A 17,578-nucleotide genomic window follows, 5' to 3' on the forward strand; every position below is an offset into this window, starting at 1 on the left:
CAGTATACCCCAAGAAAGAATACAGTACAACAGTTATCCACCCAAATCCACTCCATCCCCTCCAGACTGTTGCTCCCACTGCAGCCCCGCAGAAGTGGCGGGGGCAGCTCGCATGCTTTGTGCAGTTTTCTGGCTTGGGACAGGACTCAGGCTCTGGGAGAAAAGTAGAGATGCAAGGAAGCCCCGCAGGGACATTGGCTATAAAGAAATCACAGAAAGCAGTAGACACAGTCTTCTCTTTGCTGCTGTTCTAGGGCTGGGTCCCAAGACTGTGCCTGAAGGAAAGGCTAACTGTCCTTCTAGAGGACAGGCTGTAATCCGCCTTCTGTCTGACCAGAGCATTGGTCCCTTCTGCCCTTTAAGTCTACAACCCTCATTCATCCCTTTCCCCAGCGGGCCCAGGGAAGAGAGGTGCTGCGTTTCCCTTGGCACAGCACAGCGCCTGCTCACGCCTGGCCTGGTGCTCGGGGCTGTGCCAGCAGCAGGAAGGGTCAAGCAGGGCCACCCTCCCTGCTTGCTGCCACCACAACCCTGGCCAGATCCCTTCCCTCACAAATACTGGAGTTTGAGGGGCAGAAGGGACCACTGCTCCTAGACCCCGTACTTTGCTGCTGTTTCTGGCTCATACATTTGAGTCAGACTTGGGAAATTCTCCAGACCAGAACAGCAAGGATCTTCCCCCTCTGCAAAAGTGTAGTCATGTGGATGTGTTTCACCAAGCAAGTCCTTGCTGTTGGACAGGCATCAGGCATTCTCAAGTCCTCCCTGAACCTCTTTCGTGTCAAGCAGGGACTGACTTTCTCCTTCTGGGTCTCACAGAGGACAAGCTAGGTGAGATGGGACAAGATCAGAGCCAGAAGCCAGATCAGAGGACTCAATGTTTCCCTTCAGTCTTGCATTCTAAAGAACTAGGAATGCAACTGCATGAAGCAGCCCCAAACTTTTCTTTCTAGGTGTTTTCCCCTTCAAAGAAGGGGAATTGCAGTGCAACACCTTCAAAGCAACAGGAAGAAAAAAGAAAAGGTCTAGAAAGTACCAGAGACATAACTATGCCAACATAAGGCAACGCTGAGGGCTGCTGTGCTGGATTTCACCAGCCCAGGGGCTCTGCTGGGAGAAATGCCGTCTGGAAGGGACGACCAGTCCACAACACAGCTGAATTGCACAAGCTGAAGCAGAGCAGCCACTGTCAACAGCCATCAACACTGCAGTCCAAGGAGGTACACCCTGATGCAAGGAAAGGTGCTGAGGAAGAGTCCTGCTGCCACACAGTAGCCCAAGACCTGGTACAAAACCCTGCCTGAGTCTAAGGGAATGGTACAGAAGGCGGCTTTCTCCAGAGGAGGTTGTCCTTCACTTCAGCTCTGCTCCCGGCTGCCCCAGGAGCAGTGCAAAGAGCAAGGAGAGCATCAGGGACCACAGTGATGCTGAAAGATATCCATGGGCATGTGGGAGCAGATTCTGTCCATGGAGAGCATCAAGAGGTGTCAGAGGGAAAAGGGAGCACTCGCTACCCCTCCACCTGCCCAACCACCCAAGCCAGGCTAGCAGCAAAGGAGGGACAGTGCGAGCAGTTCACACCAGACAGAGCAGAGAGAAGGGGCAGCCAGCAAAGAGAGAAACAGAGTGTGGTCCAGAGGTTCATGCCATCTGTCTCTCAAAGTCAAGGCAGATGGAAGATGGGGCAGAGGCACTTTGGTCCCTTCTGAGAGGTGCTTTAAGGGCCCAGCCTCTATCGTAGCGTGCAGCACTGCATTTGTGTGGCAGCATCTGCTCTAGCTAATAAAGACAGCGACAAAACACAAGCTCTGACAGCAGATGCAAGGTGGGGCAAGAGGGATCCAGGCCTGGTTCAAACCTTTGAGACCAAAAGGCATTCTGAAACCTCTTAAAAACCTGTTGGAAACCATTTCTGCATGGGACACCACAAACACTGCCTGAGTCCTAGAAGTATCCAAGGCTTCTGGACAAACGATGCCCTTGATAAAGCTCTGATGATGGTATCACCCCTGCCCAAGAGAGAACAGCAATGCCAGGGACAGTTTGCACCAACCCCACTACAGGTTAAAGACCCTCTTCTACAGTGTTGCGCTGCCCCACAGCTGCTGCAAGCCGAGAGCTAGGCATGGGGGACACCAACATTCAGCATGAGCGTTCTTCCTTGGATAAAAAAGAAAGGGCATGGAGGAGACTGATGTCCAGCGCAGCCAGGCTACAGCAGCCTGGTCAGTTCTTCTTGCTGCTGGGGCTCTTATTGGTGAACAGACTGACTTTGCCGGCAGATGCCACGGACAGAGAAGGAGACTCCAGCTTCACCTTATCCAACAAAGTCTTCTTTATGGCTGCTGGGGAGATCTTCTCTTGGTCTGCCAGATGCTGCAGCTCCCTGCAGTGGGGTGGTGGGAGAGAAAGACATAGCAAAAGGAAGAGACAGGGAGTGTGGGGGGCAAGTTTTGCAGGCTCTTTAGGACTTCTAGATGCCCACCTTGTCCGGATGCAGGAAGCCTCCACAGCATTGATTAGGAGTGAGCGAAAGCCACCACTCTCCAGGAAGTGCAGGGCATGGATGGTGGCTCCCCCGGGCGAGCAGACGTTGTCCTTCAGCTGGCCGGGATGCTGCTCAGATTCTAACAGCATTTTGGCAGCGCCCTGTAGTAAGGAAAAGAAAACAGCTGCCAGAGCTCTGACTGATGAACCGGCTCTCAAATACCCCTGTTCTTCACTGCACAGAGCAGCACAGTGGGCAAAACTGGGCTGCTGCCCGATAGCCATTAGCAGGCTGCCAAAACACTTTTCAGAGCTGAAAAAGCCTTCAGAGGAGTCATGGCTCCCCAGGCCCCAGCTCCCACACCAGCGCCAGCAGATTGCTGCGGACACTTCCTATGTCCCCTCACCGGGAACCTGTATGCAGTCAAACCAAACACATTTTTTAAAGTAGATTCAGTAAGAGGACTGAGATCATTTCAAACCACGATGTGCAGAATACTCTGCACAGAGCAGGCACAGCCTCAAACGTGTTCTGGAGGAAGAAATACTGACCAGCAAAGCCTGTGCTCCAAGTCGAACAGCCAGCCTGCGGGGAAGTCCCATTTTCACTCCCCCATCTGCGAGAGCATCCAGAGCAGTGAATGCCTGAGACCAGACAGAAGAAGAAAGTCACTGAAAGTCTCCATTCCGAGACCACTGTTCTCAGGGAGGAGAGAATCCAGGGCTCCAGGATCACCGTGACTTCTACTGCTTCCAGACTTGACAAAAGCCTCCCCCTTTACTGCATGGGTGCCGTGCCAGGCTTCCCTCCCACTTGTTCCAGCTCAGGAGTGGGGAGAATGGGAGAAATTCGGCTTCTGGGTCAAACTAACTACAGGCCCATGTTTTGCAACATGGACACGTGGGCAGTGCATGCTGGCTATGGACTTCAGACTCATAAGACTGGTAATGGACTTCTGTTGTTGACCCAAATTGGTTATAAACTGAATACCTGGATTACACGTCCCATCGCAAACGTGAGTGATGAGAAAAACAAGAAACGACAAACTGAAGTTGCACAGACTTTCACCGTGTGCAAAGCCTACTGCTCTCCCCAAGACCATCACAAGTTGAAGAAGTAGCACATACATACGCAGGGCCACTGCCACTGAGCCCCGTTACAGCATCTATCAGGTCCTCTTCCACCTCAGTGCAGAAGCCTACGCTGGCCATCAGTTGCTCCAAGAGCTTCCCATCCTCCACATCCGCATGAGTCCCAGTGGCATAGACTGTAGCACCTTCCCGGACAATCACAGGGGTGTTGGTCATGCACCTGATCACTTTTGGTGTGGGGCAGAAGGTAGAGAGTTTCTTAGGGCAGAAAATTATTGGAGATAGAAAAAAAGAAAGAAAGAAGGAAGGAAGAAAAATGAGCTTTAGTGCATATTTGGCATACCAAATAGGCTGTCTAAGAAGGGACTCCCCAGGGGCAAGAACACCAGAAGCAGAGGGAAGAGAGAGGCTCCTGTATTCCAAATTCCCTGCTTTGACCCAAAGCAGCCAAAACTTAAATGTGAAGTCTTTAGTAGTACCAGCAAATAGGAAGCTGGGCAGAGCTGCTATTGGGAACAATACCCTGAATGCCTCATTCCCACATCAACTCGCAAGTCTTCAAAACAGCTCCTGCAGACACTTAGCACAAAGTGTGCAGAAATTCAGGGGAGATGACCCAGCTCTGTTGAGAGAAAAAAAATCTGATAGCACCTCATGTAATAAAAGAGCTGGCATAAAGACTCTTACAGCTTTGTCTGATGAGGACGGGCAAAGGCGACCCAAAGCCACCAGCTGGCTGCAGCACGAGTTTAGCCCTGGGGAGCACGAGCGACGCCCGCCCTCGCACCAGCTCCTGGGGCTGGAGGAGCGGAACCGGCTCAAGGCTGGCTCCCGCACGGTCCTGCCCTGCGGCAGACACCTCCCAGGCACCGGGCGTCCAGTGCGGAGCGGCTTGGCAAGGCTGCAGGCCCCAGCCCGGCCGCAGCCCACGCCAGCCCTCACCTTCTCGATGGAGCTAATGGTGACGCCAGCCGCGCAGGAGACCACGATGTGGCGGGGCTCGATGTCGGGGCCCACTTCGTCCAGGATGAAGGGGATGATGGGGGGCTTGACGGCCAGGAAGAGGACATCGCTGCTCTTCACCGTGTCCTTGTTGCTCACCGTGAAGTTCACGCCCATTTTCTGCAGCGGTCGGGGAGAAACGGGACCGCTGTCGCCCGGGGCGGCCCGCGGGGGGAGCGCCGGCGCCCGCGCCCTGCCGCCCGCCCGTACTCACCCGCAGCCCGCTCACGGTGGGCAGCTCGGTGTCCGGGGAGCTCGCCGTGATCTTGTGCGCGGCCAGGACCCCTGCGAACGGCACCGCGAATCAGCCCCGGCGGCTCGGTTCGGCTCGGCTCAGCGCCGCCCGCCGCCCGCGCCCCGCGCCCACCTGCCGCCGTGAAGCCCCTGGCCAGGGCGAAGGCGAGCTGCCCGGCCCCGATGAACCCCACGCTCATGGTGCGGTGCGGTGCGGTGCGGTGCGGTGCGGTGCGGTGCGGTGCGGTGCGGTGCGGTGCGGTGCACGGGGCTGCCCTGCGCGGCCCCACCGGAGCCCACCTGCGGCCCCGCCGCCGTCCACGTGGCCGCGCAGGGAGGCGGTGACGCACGGCAGCGGGGCGGGCCGTCGGCGCGCAGCAAATCGGCGGGCGGCAGGGTGGGGCCGCGCCGGCTCTCCGCCACTCAGGGGCGAGGGGCGGTGCCACCGGCGCAGCCCTCACCAGCGATTGGGGCAACCGGCGCCGGGTGTTGCATCATTCGCCGCCTACGGGGACCGCTCGGGGCCGGCCGCCGCGCCGCCAGGCGGCGCTGTCCTCCCGCCTCAGCGGCGGGCCGGCGGCGCGCGCCTTTCTGGAAGCTTCGGGCGCCGCCGCGTGGCCTGCGGGGCCGCCCGCCGCCGCCGTGAGGGCTGCGGGCCGCCGGGCGGGGAGGGGGGCCGCCCACCCGGGGGCCGCCGCCTCCTCTCCCCTCGGGGCTGCCCCCCCCCCCCCGCCAGCGTCCCGGCCGCTGCCGCCCCCCCCCGGCCTGGCGCCAGCGCAGGCCCGGCCCCGGGGCCGCCGTGCCCGCAGGCCTGGGTGGCAGCGGAGAGGGCGGGCCCGGGCCCGCCCCAGCTGCTCTCCCGGACATTCCTGGGATGCTCCTGCCCTCGCCTGACTGCGCGGAGCCGAGCGCGGCCCCGGCGGAATGCGCGGCCCCTCCCGGGGCGGCCGAGCCCCCCCGCGGGGCCAGGGCTCGGCGGGCGCAGCGGGCGCGGGCAGCGGCGCTCGGTGCCGCTGGTCCGCCTTCCCTCCCCGCCCCTCCCCTCCCCCTCCTCCTCGTCCGCCCCCGGGGCAGCCGGGTGCCCGGGAAGCGCCGGCGAGCGGGTCCTGCCCTCAGGGACGGGGCCCTGCAGCCGCCGCCGGGGCCTGCAGAAGGGCTCGGGCGGCCCGGGGCCCTGGGCGGGTGGCTTTCGCGTTTCCTTCGAACTACCTGTGGATTTCCTGAAGGAAGGGGGTTTCCTATGCTTGGACCAGGTTGGAAATTTTGTAACCCCGTAACCAGGCACGTTTTACCGGCAGAACCGCCGCAAGAGCCGCGGCCGCCGCGCAGGAGCGCTGGGGCGTGTTCGGCGTCGCCCGTGGCGGGGGCCCCGGTATGGCCTGTGAGGGGACCGGGACCTTTTGAAAGGTCACTGTAAAAACAGGCACCAGGCAGTTCTTTTTTACCAAAAATCTAATCTTAACCACACAGTTGGGTGGTTTGTTTTTTTTTTTTTTTCCCCCTCTCCTTTGGCTTTTTTCTTACTCCTTTATTGACAGAAATAAATCTCAGTGTACCTCCTGTGGATGAACGTTCCTAAACGTTGTCTTTTGGGGATACTGAATCCCACTCTTCACAAAGAGAAGGGGGGGAAAACAAAAAAAGAACCAAACCAAAAACCAACCCATTAAAGATTCAGATTTCATATATATATATATATGTTTTTTATATATATGTTTCAGGTTGGAATCATCTAGGAGCTGTCTATATTGGTTGCAAACACAAATCCATAAGTCTAAATAAATGCATGTACATTCTGACATGAGTTTACTGAAAAAGTTGAGAATGAACGGTGTTTTAGGAAGCCTGTTTTATGGCAGAAGACAAGTTACTTGATCGTGATTTATTAATTAAGGGGAAAGGCGAGCTGTGGAAGTGAAGGGTTTTTTAATTAACTGAATCATGTCAGGGTTGGTTGTTAAAATCATATTAAGCAGATATCGGATGTTGTCTGTCCTAGATTGGGTAATCTCATAGTTTCCAATGGTTAGTGACTGTTTTAACCACTGAAGCATGAGGTTTTGATTTCCCCCCCCCCCCCCACCCTTCCTAAAAGAGTGGATTGTTGTCCACACAATCTTTTTTTGCCATTTTGACCATGCTAACATTTTTTGCTCAGTCTTTGGCTGGCAGATGAGAAGGCTAAATCTGAACACACTGTTCTTGGCAATGACTTGTCTTTCCACTCCTCCAGTCAGTGGTGTCATGATTTCCATGTTAAATTCTATTTCCTCCTTATTGTGAAGGCACTGCGTTTTACCCCCATTGTTTCCCCGTTACCTGTGTCTCCTGGGCCTGCCTTTATGTCCCTGGCACTGTATAAATTGCATCAACTTGTGTCATTAGCAGATTTGATCATATTCCTGCTAGTTGCCCCTACTTGGCGCAAAATCTTCACAGCAAAAAGCAAGCAAATGCATAGCTGAAAAAAAAAGTGTTAACCAGCTGAGGCACTTTCCGACAGACTTCACTGCCCAAAAGACCTGGAGTGTCATCTCTGGGGACGAGCAGTCCCTGCCCGGGGGCACCTGCTGCTGACGCCCCTCTCCCTGGCCTCCACCAGCCCCCTCGGAGCCACGCCGGAGTCCACAGGAAGGTGCTTTTGTAAAGCAGTTTTCCTGATTTTGAATTTGATAACAGAAGCTGTGATGGTTCACAGTCACCTATTTGACTTTTGGTGCTCTGTAATAACAAAAAGTAAGTAATTTTCAAGTGTAACACAGCTTAATTTGTCCAGGTTGACAGGTTTAAAGCAAATACATCATAAATGCTCAAGGTTCCTTTTGTGCGCAACGGCTCTCTGTACACTGCCTCCTCCAATACAAATGGGTTTCTTTTCCCAAGTTAGCATTTCTTACTTGTACAACTCCTTAATTTGTTTGGCTGGCAAGAAATAAAGCTCCCCAATACCCTGGTTTATATCTATAGTGGATAGTCTTGGGTCTTGCCCTAGAACAAGCTGCCCAGCGTCTTGTCGGACCATTACCTTCCAGACTTCCTGCCCTTAATGGGGAGCTGCGGAAGAGAAACCCCCCTCGGAAGGCTCTTCAGCGCATCCCCTTTATGCTGGACGCCGATTCTTGACCTGTTTCATGGGCTAGTAATTCCCACTGCTAAAGGTTGGTTCTTACTTGGTAGCAGAATTATCCAACGCAATCTGTCCCAACAATTTTTTCCCTTTGCTTTGCAAGCTGCATACAAAGCACTGATGAAAAGTAAGTTTCCTTCCTTTCTCCTGAGTGACTCTGCTACAAAAAATGTCAGTCAGAGGTCTCGGCTGATTGTGTATATACTTTTTTGGGGCTGTGTTGAGGCTTCATACATCAAAATAAATTGAGCTGTGCTTTCTGGCAGAAAGCAGAAGGGCCATGCCTGGTGAATAAAAGCTGTGTGGAGAGCAGGATGAAAGTATACAAATCTCTGGAGGTGTAGTATGTAAGTCTGCCATTCAGCTTTATTTTAATTTGGTTAAAAAATAAATCTTGCTTCTGACAGTCAGCTACTTTAGATTTTAATCAAACTATCTCGTCTGCATGCTTTCTGCACAAGTACTCAGACTGCTTTGGTTTCTCGCTGGATCAGAAATGGAGAACATTTCTTCCTATTAAGCTTGAAATCTGAGCTATGCAATGTGGGACTTCAAAGTGGGTGTTTTGTCAGGGATGGGTCAGAGAAATGCAGCTCGTTGGTGACGCAAAGAGCTCAGGAATCCTAGCGCCTGATCCAGTCTGAGGCAGCGCTCCCAATTTGTTACCATTCTATGCAAGTTTTGTCGTGTCCCATCCTGTCTGTGCCCCCCCCAGTTTGCTCTTTTATGCAGCGCTGTGAGATCAATTAATCTCTGCATCCCTTTCCCCCCTCCCCCCAGAATTTATCTTTAAGCTTCCAGAAAAAAAAATTCTTGACATCAGTGTAATGAAACGGTGGCATATGAACTGAGACAAAGCACGTGCCAAGGTACCTTCTGGTCCTGCTAGAGCGAGGATGCCAGGTTACACACAGTTATTTTGCAGTTCGACTCTGTTCTGCACCCTGTTTCTTGGCAGTAGAGCCCCGACTTTGCAAATTTTCATTTCTGTAATGACTCAGTGTTTGCTAAATAGGAATATCCCATGCTTCCCCCCAAGGTGCGTGACTGATACTCTTTTTCTGTGCTAAACAGCAAAGGAGAGGAAAGGAAGGGAAAGGACTGGTGATCTTCAAAATACTATTACAGCTATGATGTTCTTCTCAGAAACATCCTGATTGGAATTTCCCACACTTGCAAGCATTTCATGTCTCACCACACAGCCCAAACTAACCCAAACTCTGAGGGATTGTTTTTCATCTCCAGAACTGGTGTTCCTTGAGGCAGCTTTTAACTTTCCCACTTCCTGGGTAGTCACTTGATTATAGTTAAGCGTTGGTAACAGTTTCAAAATCCTCGGTGCCTTTCCTAATATTTGACTCAGTAATCCAGTAGCCTGCAGACCCGCTGTTGCAGCAAGCATTTCTGCCGCCTGGAGATGAAAGGCCATTTTGCATACTTTGAGCTGCATCGATTCTTTGCTCTGGCACCAGGCAGCTGAGGCAGATGTTGAATGATGGGGGAGGTGGGCTTTTCCCAGCACCAGCTGCAGCCCACCCACTACGGGTCATTAATTTGCTGGTCCAGTCAGTCTTGACCTCGAAGTTTGGTTGATGGTTCTCGCGCGCGTGCCCGATCAGCGCCTCCCTTCCCCGCATCCCGTCTCCTGCTGCATCCCCGACTGCTGTTGCTTGCGGCGCTGGGCTTTGCAGCGGCAGACCTGCATTTCAGAGGTGCGAGACGAAGCGGATGCGCTGGGAGTAGGCCAGGTCCACGACGTAGAGCAGCAGGTTCACGTAGGTGAAGATGGCGATCACCAGCTGGCTGTCCCAGGGGCATCTGCCCTTGGCGCAGAGGCTGGGGCGCCGTGGGGAGCCGTACTTGCTGTCGAAGCAGAACACCGGCCAGATGACCGCTGCGCTCACGTACAGCAGCACGGCCCCGAAGGTGTACACGACCACGGAGCGCTCAAAGGGGAACCACAGCAAGGCGGTCTTACCTGTGACGCTGAAGGCCACTACCACCACCGTCACCACAAAGCAAAAGCTGTAGATGGCCACGCACCACTGTGTCGCCACATATTTGCCGTGCTGGCTGTCGTTCACCAGTGCCCCAAAGATGATGCAGGCCACAAAGGCCTGCACGATTTTCAGGAGCCCGGAGACCGTGGCCATGTAGCTGGTGACTTGTCCCGGTTTTGCCCTGGTTAAGAACACCTCGGCGGCGTACACGACGAACAGGAGGCCTGCGAAGACGCTGGCCGCAATGCGAAAGTCTCTCACCTCACAGCCGATGGGGTAACAGTCAAGCTGGACAAAGTAGAGCGGGTAGATCACCGCGGCCGTGACAGACATGAGCGTGGCGAGCATGGCAAAAGCAGCAGTGAAGTTTCCCCAGGAAATGCTCAGGCAGCTGTGCAGATGCGTGAATTCGCAGGCGATGATGAAGACAGTGATGGCGAAGCAGAAGGTCCAGACAAACATGCAGAAAGTGCCGTATGCCGCGCTGAATCCGCCCTGGTGGGCTACCAGGCTGAAGGTGGTGCATCCAAACGTCATCTGCAGCAAACGAGCTATTCCCACGGGGGATGTCACAGCAGCAGTGTTCAGATACGGCCCGCTCGTGCTCTCCATCATCTTTCCAGTCCAGCAGACAATGCACTTAAAGCCCCCCCGAAAATGTCCTTTCAGGCTTTTGCTCCTTTGTCCTGAGTCACACCTGGTACGGGATCAGGAGAGCGGCAGCTCGAATCCCCGCCTGTGTCTGCCCGGATCGGTAGGTGCTGTGTGTGACGCTGAGTGTGCGTTTCTGGCAGCCTCTCCGCGCAGACTTGCCGGCTGCAGGGAGGTTACCGGCTGGCTCTGCCCACCAGCTGCAATCTCAGGGTGCTGCCATCCGCTCGCTCCGCTTTCTCAGGTCTGAAACCTGCCCCGCATTCTGTCCTTTCACTGCCTCCTGTCCTACATGATGGCTGAAAGGATCGTTTTCTCCTTGGAGGCTGACATTTATTCCGTTTTAGCTCTGCAGCTGTAGCGCTCTGCTGCGCTGTTCGCAGGAACCTGGGAATATAAATAGGGGCTATATTAATAGTTCTGGAATGAGTCCTGCCCCCCCAACTGCCATGAGCGGGTGTTATTTAACACTGACACTGCGAGATCCATCAGAGGCTCTTGATTATCCTTCTGCCATTCCTCTAGAAACGTTCGGGTCACTGGAACACTGCTGTTCTCCCAGCAGCCGCCCCACAGCACGGGGGCTGTCCGTGGAAGCGGGCTGTGACCCGGCCATGCTGCAGAAACAGGAGCTCAGTCCTGTAGACCCGAGGCCCCCCGAGCAGGGGCACAAGCCCAAAGGCATCACAAGCCCTATAAAAGGATTTAGGCCAGAGGCTATGATTAAAGCTGACTCACTTTGCTCCATTTGATCTGGAGCAGTAATATATTTACCTGCTGTGCAAGGCCCTGCTGTGCTTTGAGCATTAGTGAGAGCATGTAGCTGTGAAGATTTTGAGCACTCGTCCTCACTACCTCTGTAAACTCTTCCCTGTCTCTGTTTTACTTATATGGGAACCAGTTATTCTTGTATCTCTGAATGCCAAAACCAAATACAATTGTAAAAAAAAAAAATTGCTTTGATATTCTTAGCTCTGTTTTGGAACACAGATTTCAATATATAGTGTCAAACCATGCCTCCTGTGGATCAAAGCTTTCCCAGGTAGCCATTTTTGGTATACATTTCCCCAGACTTGGTCTCTATCCAAAAATCTCTTAATTCTGACTCTAAAAACCCCAAAGAAAATTTCTGATGTAGTTTCAGAATGGGAAAAATGAAAAACACAACACAGTAGAAAAATTCTTCACTTACCTCATGGCAGCATTGCTGACTCCTCACCTGCAGACCAGCTCTCACTGTGCTGGTCCCAGTAAGGAAGCAAGGTCACCTCTGCACAGGTGCAGGGAGCCAGCGTGACTGAGGGCCAGCCCAGCCCGGAGCCTTAAAACCGTTCTGCATGGTTCAAGGTAGTCATCAGCTGTGCTGATAAAGTCTGTAACGCCCTCACTGGGAATTGTAATCGACCCTCATGCTTGCTAACAATAATAATGCTTAATATCCTTGTTTCTTATTCATATGTTAATGTAATGATGTGACACCCACCAATGAATTGCCACACGCGGTGCTAGATACTATAAAGAAGAGCTGACAAAAGAGAGTGTCTGTTCCAATTTAGGACCTCAGCATGCAGTTCTGGGGCAGCCTGGGCTTGTTCAGGTGCAGGACCCTGCTCCCCCTTCTCCCACGACCCTTCCTTGTGCTGTGGCCAGGGACTCAGATGGGACGGTTCGGGCAGCTCAGACAGCTGAAAGCTCCCAGACCCCCAGAATATCTGCTCTCAGCAATTTGCTGCCTGTAAGGTCTGCTGGCACCAGCGCTGCTGGCAGGCAGGACCGCTACCTGGGATGTGCGACTGCAGCAGCTCACGCTGCCAGGAAGCTCACGTTTACACGTCTCTGCTTGAATAAAATGGGCTTTGAAGGCGATGCAGCACGTCCAGTTTCTGGCTACTTGGTCCCACCCCTCCATCCTCCTCCCTTGCTCTTACACATCTTGCCTACACAACTGCTCTGTGAGCTGGATCAGGGTACTAATCTCAGATTTCAAAAAGAACAGCAGAAAACTTGCACCTGACAGGGATTATTTTTAACCTGGAGTCATCACTGGTCTGATTTACACAGCAGATGCGCATGGTTGTATCTACAGAGCAGTAGCACTGACAGAGCAGCCAGGACCAGGGGATTGGACAGGAACTATTTAAGCTAGTGTTGCTGCTGCAAGTCACTTGTGATCCAGCTGTGGCTTAAGACAAGAGACAAATGGCGATAGGTTACATAGGTCACAGCAGGATTGCTTACGGTGAAAAGCAGCAGCTACAGCACTCCAGCACCTCACAGTCAGCATTTTGTAGGCCAGGGATAACTTTACAGAATGATTTGCATGAGAACAGTACAAATTTTGTGGATGTTAAGATAAAATGTGCCTACCTTCAGCTTTGTCACCACCTTGTAACCTCAGTGTCTCTTTCGTGAAAATCCCTCCCATTTTCCTTAAAAAGACCTCTGGTGCTAAATGTAGAAAACCTGCATTCATTTGGGGTGGAAGTTGCACAATTAACATCACAACAACCAGGAAATGCAGCAAGAGCCAAGGAGCTTCAGGTGAACGTGCTCTCACCCTGAGGTCTTGCCCTTCCTGATTCTCTATGTTAATCCTTCACCTGCAGCAGCAGTTTTCCAGACTTTACTGGCAGCATGTTACTCTCTGTATTGTGGCACGTCCTGTAAAACACAGGGGCTGTGTTACAAGGCAAAGCTACTGCTGCTGTTGGACTCTGGCCCATCCTGTCTGGGGACGCTGCTTTGCTGTCTGTGTGCAGTCTCAGCACTCCATCAGTGATGCGCTGTTGCACCTACGCACAGCTGAAATCACACCTGTCGTTTTTCTTAAGCCCTAGCAGGACCCCCTCTAGATCCACCCCCAACCCCAATACTCCCCGTTGTAGCATTTGGCTGCAACTGTACCACACTGGCTGTGTGGGGTCAGTGAGGAAAAGTTTATTCAAAACTTCTTATGACAGTCAAGCGGCTGTACTGAACTCCACAGTCGCAGGAGAAGAGCAGTTTTACAGTTTATAGCCCATTGCGTTATTGCTTACGCTGTAACTTGCTGCATCACCTCCCATCTGACCAGGGGACCAACGTGCTCACGAACAGAGAGCAGGGGAGGCTCCACGTCAAGGCACGCTTGAGGACAACTGCTTGCAAGGCCCTGGTGCTGATCATCACAATCCGCCCCAGCTGCCCTGCACGCTGTGACCCATCGGTGATGCCCAGGCTCAGAGCAGAGCTGGTCCTGCTGCCAGGCTTCACTTCCCATGAGGAATGGTGCCACTCCGGAGAGACCCCAGCACCGCGAGGCAGTGCCGGCAGAGGGCAATGGTCCCTGAAACAAAGAGCGGGCAGGAGCAGCGCACCAGATGGACCACTGCCTTCCGCCGGGGTGTTGGGTTTGAACGTGCGGGTCTCCCGCTTCCGTGGATCCCCAGGGCCTCCGGGTGCTGCCAGCAGTCTCATTTCCCAGCATCACACAGATGCACTGCCAAGGCACTTAAATTTTCTTTTCAGTTTAAAAATATGTAAGCAGGTATCAGATAGAAGGTCACGAATCAGAAACACACAGCTTCTTGCACCCCATCACCTCAGCTTGTTGCACTGTTCCTTTGAGACCCTGTTCTGCCAAACAGGGAAGACTCTGCCTGCACAGTTTAAGATTTGTTCTGAACGGAGATCCAGAGCCACAGGCATTTGCTGGTGAACGGCACGGCAGCTTTGCAATTAAAACGAATGTTGAGAAGCCCACATACCCATGCATCAGACCAGTGGCTCCTAAATGGTAAGTCACCACATCTTACAAAGTGAGACATTGATCGGCACAGAAGAGACCATGGCTACTAAACTGTCCAGATTTGTAGCTTGGGTTCCATGCAAGAGGTGTGCTGGCAGGACAGAGCAGCAAGGGCTATCGTGGAGGGCAAAAGCTTCATCAGCTGCTCCATGGATGCAGCAGATGCTGTGGAATGCTGTCCCACTGCTGCTACCACCCTCTTGCAGTGCTTTCGCAGTAATGATGCTGCCTCCACGTTGCTCATCTGAGGAACAGGGCACCTTTCCCTGGAGCAGCCCTTCTATGCCTTTCCTCTCTCCAGTGTGGCACTTCCTCTCTGCAGCTGCCCCAGTCCAGCGCGGAGCTCCTGCGGTAAGCCTGGCAGAACGTAACTGTCCATGGTCTTCACTATCACGGCTGGGTTTGGTGTGCATTACTCGATCAGATCTGCCATCCTCCTCCGTGAGGGCTGAAGAGCGCGTTATCTGGGTAAGAGTTAGTTTCTCTCGGGCCCTGTGTGTTACCAGCGATTCCCGTAGCGAACAGAGGCACAGGGTCTACCCTCCAGCTCACGACTGAAACTGCTTACGTGCCCACGCCTGGACCTGTAGTCACGCACTGCAAATCCATACATTCTGCTATCAGCTTTTGACTTCTTGGTTGTGTTTTAATTCTGGTTCAATCATGTGATGCTTTTGGAGACAATTTTTCCCTCTCAGAGGGAAAGCATCTCATCTAGTCATGAGATCTGAGAGTACAAACACATGGTACTGAATTCTTCCAGGCTTGCCCTTTTTGCCACTGGCTTCCACATAGCAGATGTCACTGGGGATGAACTTAGAAGTGCCAGCTTTACAAAGGCTTGGGAAAATTATATTTATTGCACAAGTACAAGAAGTACAGAGCTGGAAATGACTTCCTGGGTTACAGATTCCAGTTTCCAGCTATGACTTGCAACCACACTGTATAATTTTTCTAATAAATTAGCCAAGTTCCCCTTTAAAAATATTTCTGAGACTTCTCCCTGTTACACATTTTAAAAGACTGTTGCAAAGGCATACTAAGCTACAAGAGTGATCCCCGACTCCCAGTGATTTTTTCCTGTGCTTGCAAGGAAAATATCCCCTCCGAACATTCTTTGCCTTTTAGAAATTAACCTTCGAATTAATGTTTTAGATATACAGGTAACCAGCTCTGCAAAACGTATTCCAAACTTCAACAGTGGCACTTATACTTTACTGTTCCCTTGTAGAAATACATCGCTGGACACAGCCTAGGGCACTCGCCGTATCTCCAGGTGCATCATCTTGCATATAGTCGTCCTGCCAACAACCGACACGCGCAGCAGTCTCCCTCGGTGCTCCCCAACTGATGAACCAGTGCACAGCAGGAATTCTGGCTACCGCTCAAGTACCAGCACTTTGATTGACTCCATGTGACTCCAAGCCCTCAGAGGAATCCCATCTTCCTGTATGCTTTTCCAAATGTTGTCTGTACTGAAGAAGCCTTTCAACTTAGTGGCATGAAAAATGTAATCAGAACAATTTTACTTTTAAACCCAAGCTATTAAAACATAGAGGATATCAGTAATCCTAGATTGATCACAGGGAAACTCCACTGATAAGTTTTCCTGCATTTCAGTTCTGCTGGGAGCACCATTCATTTTCTCTTTAGCTACTTTTTTATCTTAAACGCGTACTAAACCCATCTTGCACAGCAGGACGGCTAATTTCCTGCTTGGTACTACCTGGCTGCTGAAGTCCATGAGAAGTAACCAAATGGCTGCGGTTTTGTTCATTTTGGGGTTTACTCACCTAAGACAATGGATCTTACAAATAGCACTACCATTTCAACCTGGCAAGACCTATCTTGAAAGCGTATGGAATTTTTCTAAAATTAGGCCCTAATTTTCTGTGGCCTACACAGTGTGTAACCATTTACACAAGTGCAAGCAAATGCAAAGTCGTCATTAAGAACTTCTGCAGAATGAATGTGGATGAAGTTCCTTGTGAGGTTTGCCTACACCAGCTACAGTACGCTACGGTATAAAGCTTTTCTGCGACTGCCTGTGAGCTCTCCCCCCTACGGAATGGTCTCGCGCTCTCTCCAGCTTCAGTCACACATTCCGGATCCCTCCCTTGCTCTCCTCCCATTACCATCAAAGGGGATTCTCCATCTTCTGAGGTGGGTGTGTTCGCAAACGACTAGAAGAATAGAAATATGTTGGTGCTTGTCTTGTGTTCTCTGCCTTTTATGTTCCAAACGCTCCCCATTTAAGACAGGCCAGACGGTCTGATCGAGCATTTCTCTCACTAGAATAGAGGCCTTTGCTGCAAAAACAGGTCTCTTAAAATGCAATGCCCTGGAATGCTTGGCAAATCCGAGTCAAGCTGAAAATGCTGTGCAAGTACGCAAACATCAGATGCTGGGTGAAAATCTCTGTACTTAGACCTCAAATTACAACCTCTTCATCAGAGAAACAATGACAAAGCATACTGCAAGGGGAACACAGAAGTCTAATTAATACAAAATGTCAATACCACCCTCAGCCCTCTCCCAGGCACAAGGGATCATAAGGATAACCCATCCAAATGAGCAGCATATACAACTTTACAAAGACATATGTATGGTTCTCTGGTCAGCCCTTATAAATAGCGTTTTACATATTAAAATAAATATGTCCACGTTGCCAAAGTAGCAAGAGGTTTCTTCGTTATTTAAAAAAAATATGTTACAAAACAATATCATTTCTATTTCTTGCTTAGTTTAAAAAAAGTAATAAAAAAGTCATTTTATAAAATAATACGAAAGTAATTGAGTACAAGAGTGTCCATCCCTAGCATGTGTCCTGGGTTTGTACGTTATGACTCGTCATGAGATGCTGACCTCCAGGAAGTCATGTAATCATTCCTTCACTTCTAGTTGGACAAAAGAAATCCAGTGCTTGCTTTTTTCACCACTTGTATCAAGTCTATGATGTAAAATTCATGGCAAGGGAAGAAGTCCTAGATCTGGGGAAGGTTCTCATTGCTGCTATTTATGGCTTTGCTACTCCCTGTATCAGATTGCCTTGTGTAACACAGGAAGAGGATGTGAATGGCCAAAACTGAGCCCTGGAGTTTGGAGGTAACAAGTTCCAGTTAAATTGTGTAAGCAAGAAATTGCCTTTTTTTTTTTTTTTTTTCCCCTTGACACACCCTAAGTGTGCAAGAGTGTGGG

General features: G+C 51.8%; 2 protein-coding genes across 4 annotated transcripts; both read right to left on the reverse strand.

Annotated features, from left to right (window-relative positions):
- Positions 1-1,730: 1,730 nt before the first annotated feature.
- Positions 1,731-5,015, reverse strand: PYCR1 (pyrroline-5-carboxylate reductase 1). Of its 3 annotated transcripts, XM_075719651.1 has the most exons (7): positions 4,949-5,015; positions 4,796-4,866; positions 4,522-4,701; positions 3,616-3,837; positions 3,040-3,132; positions 2,486-2,649; positions 1,731-2,386 (listed from the first exon to the last, which is right to left on the reverse strand). In XM_075719651.1, the coding sequence occupies exons 1-7, from the start codon at positions 5,013-5,015 to the stop codon at positions 2,227-2,229; spliced, it is 957 nt and encodes a 318-aa protein (XP_075575766.1). In that variant the 3' UTR covers positions 1,731-2,226. The 3 variants fall into 3 exon arrangements, with proteins under 3 accessions (XP_075575766.1, XP_075575769.1, XP_075575768.1); XM_075719654.1 differs by lacking the exon at positions 3,616-3,837; XM_075719653.1 differs by lacking the exon at positions 3,040-3,132.
- Positions 5,016-9,648: 4,633 nt separating this feature from the next.
- On the reverse strand, positions 9,649-10,557 carry MYADML2 (myeloid associated differentiation marker like 2). The gene has a single exon (XM_009485584.1). It carries the CDS (start codon positions 10,555-10,557, stop codon positions 9,649-9,651), a length of 909 nt encoding a protein of 302 aa, XP_009483859.1.
- Between the last annotated feature and the right edge of the window lie 7,021 nt (positions 10,558-17,578).

The sequence above is a fragment of the Pelecanus crispus genome, chromosome 12 (assembly GCF_030463565.1).
Source record: "Pelecanus crispus isolate bPelCri1 chromosome 12, bPelCri1.pri, whole genome shotgun sequence".
In the NCBI taxonomy this organism is placed as follows: Eukaryota; Metazoa; Chordata; class Aves; order Pelecaniformes; family Pelecanidae; genus Pelecanus; species Pelecanus crispus.

Coding starts and splice junctions, on each gene's coding strand:
- MYADML2 (XM_009485584.1), bottom strand. CDS start 10,557: ATGATGGAGAGCACGAGCGGGCCGTATCTGAACACTGCTGCTGTGACA.
- PYCR1 (XM_075719651.1), bottom strand. CDS start 5,015: ATGAGCGTGGGGTTCATCGGGGCCGGGCAGCTCGCCTTCGCCCTGGCC. Junction 3,133..3,615: donor GTGGCAGTGGCCCTGCGTAT/GTATGTGCTACT, acceptor GTCTGGTCTCAG/GCATTCACTGCTCTGGATGC. Junction 2,387..2,485: donor GCTTCCTGCATCCGGACAAG/GTGGGCATCTAG, acceptor ACCCCACTGCAG/GGAGCTGCAGCATCTGGCAG.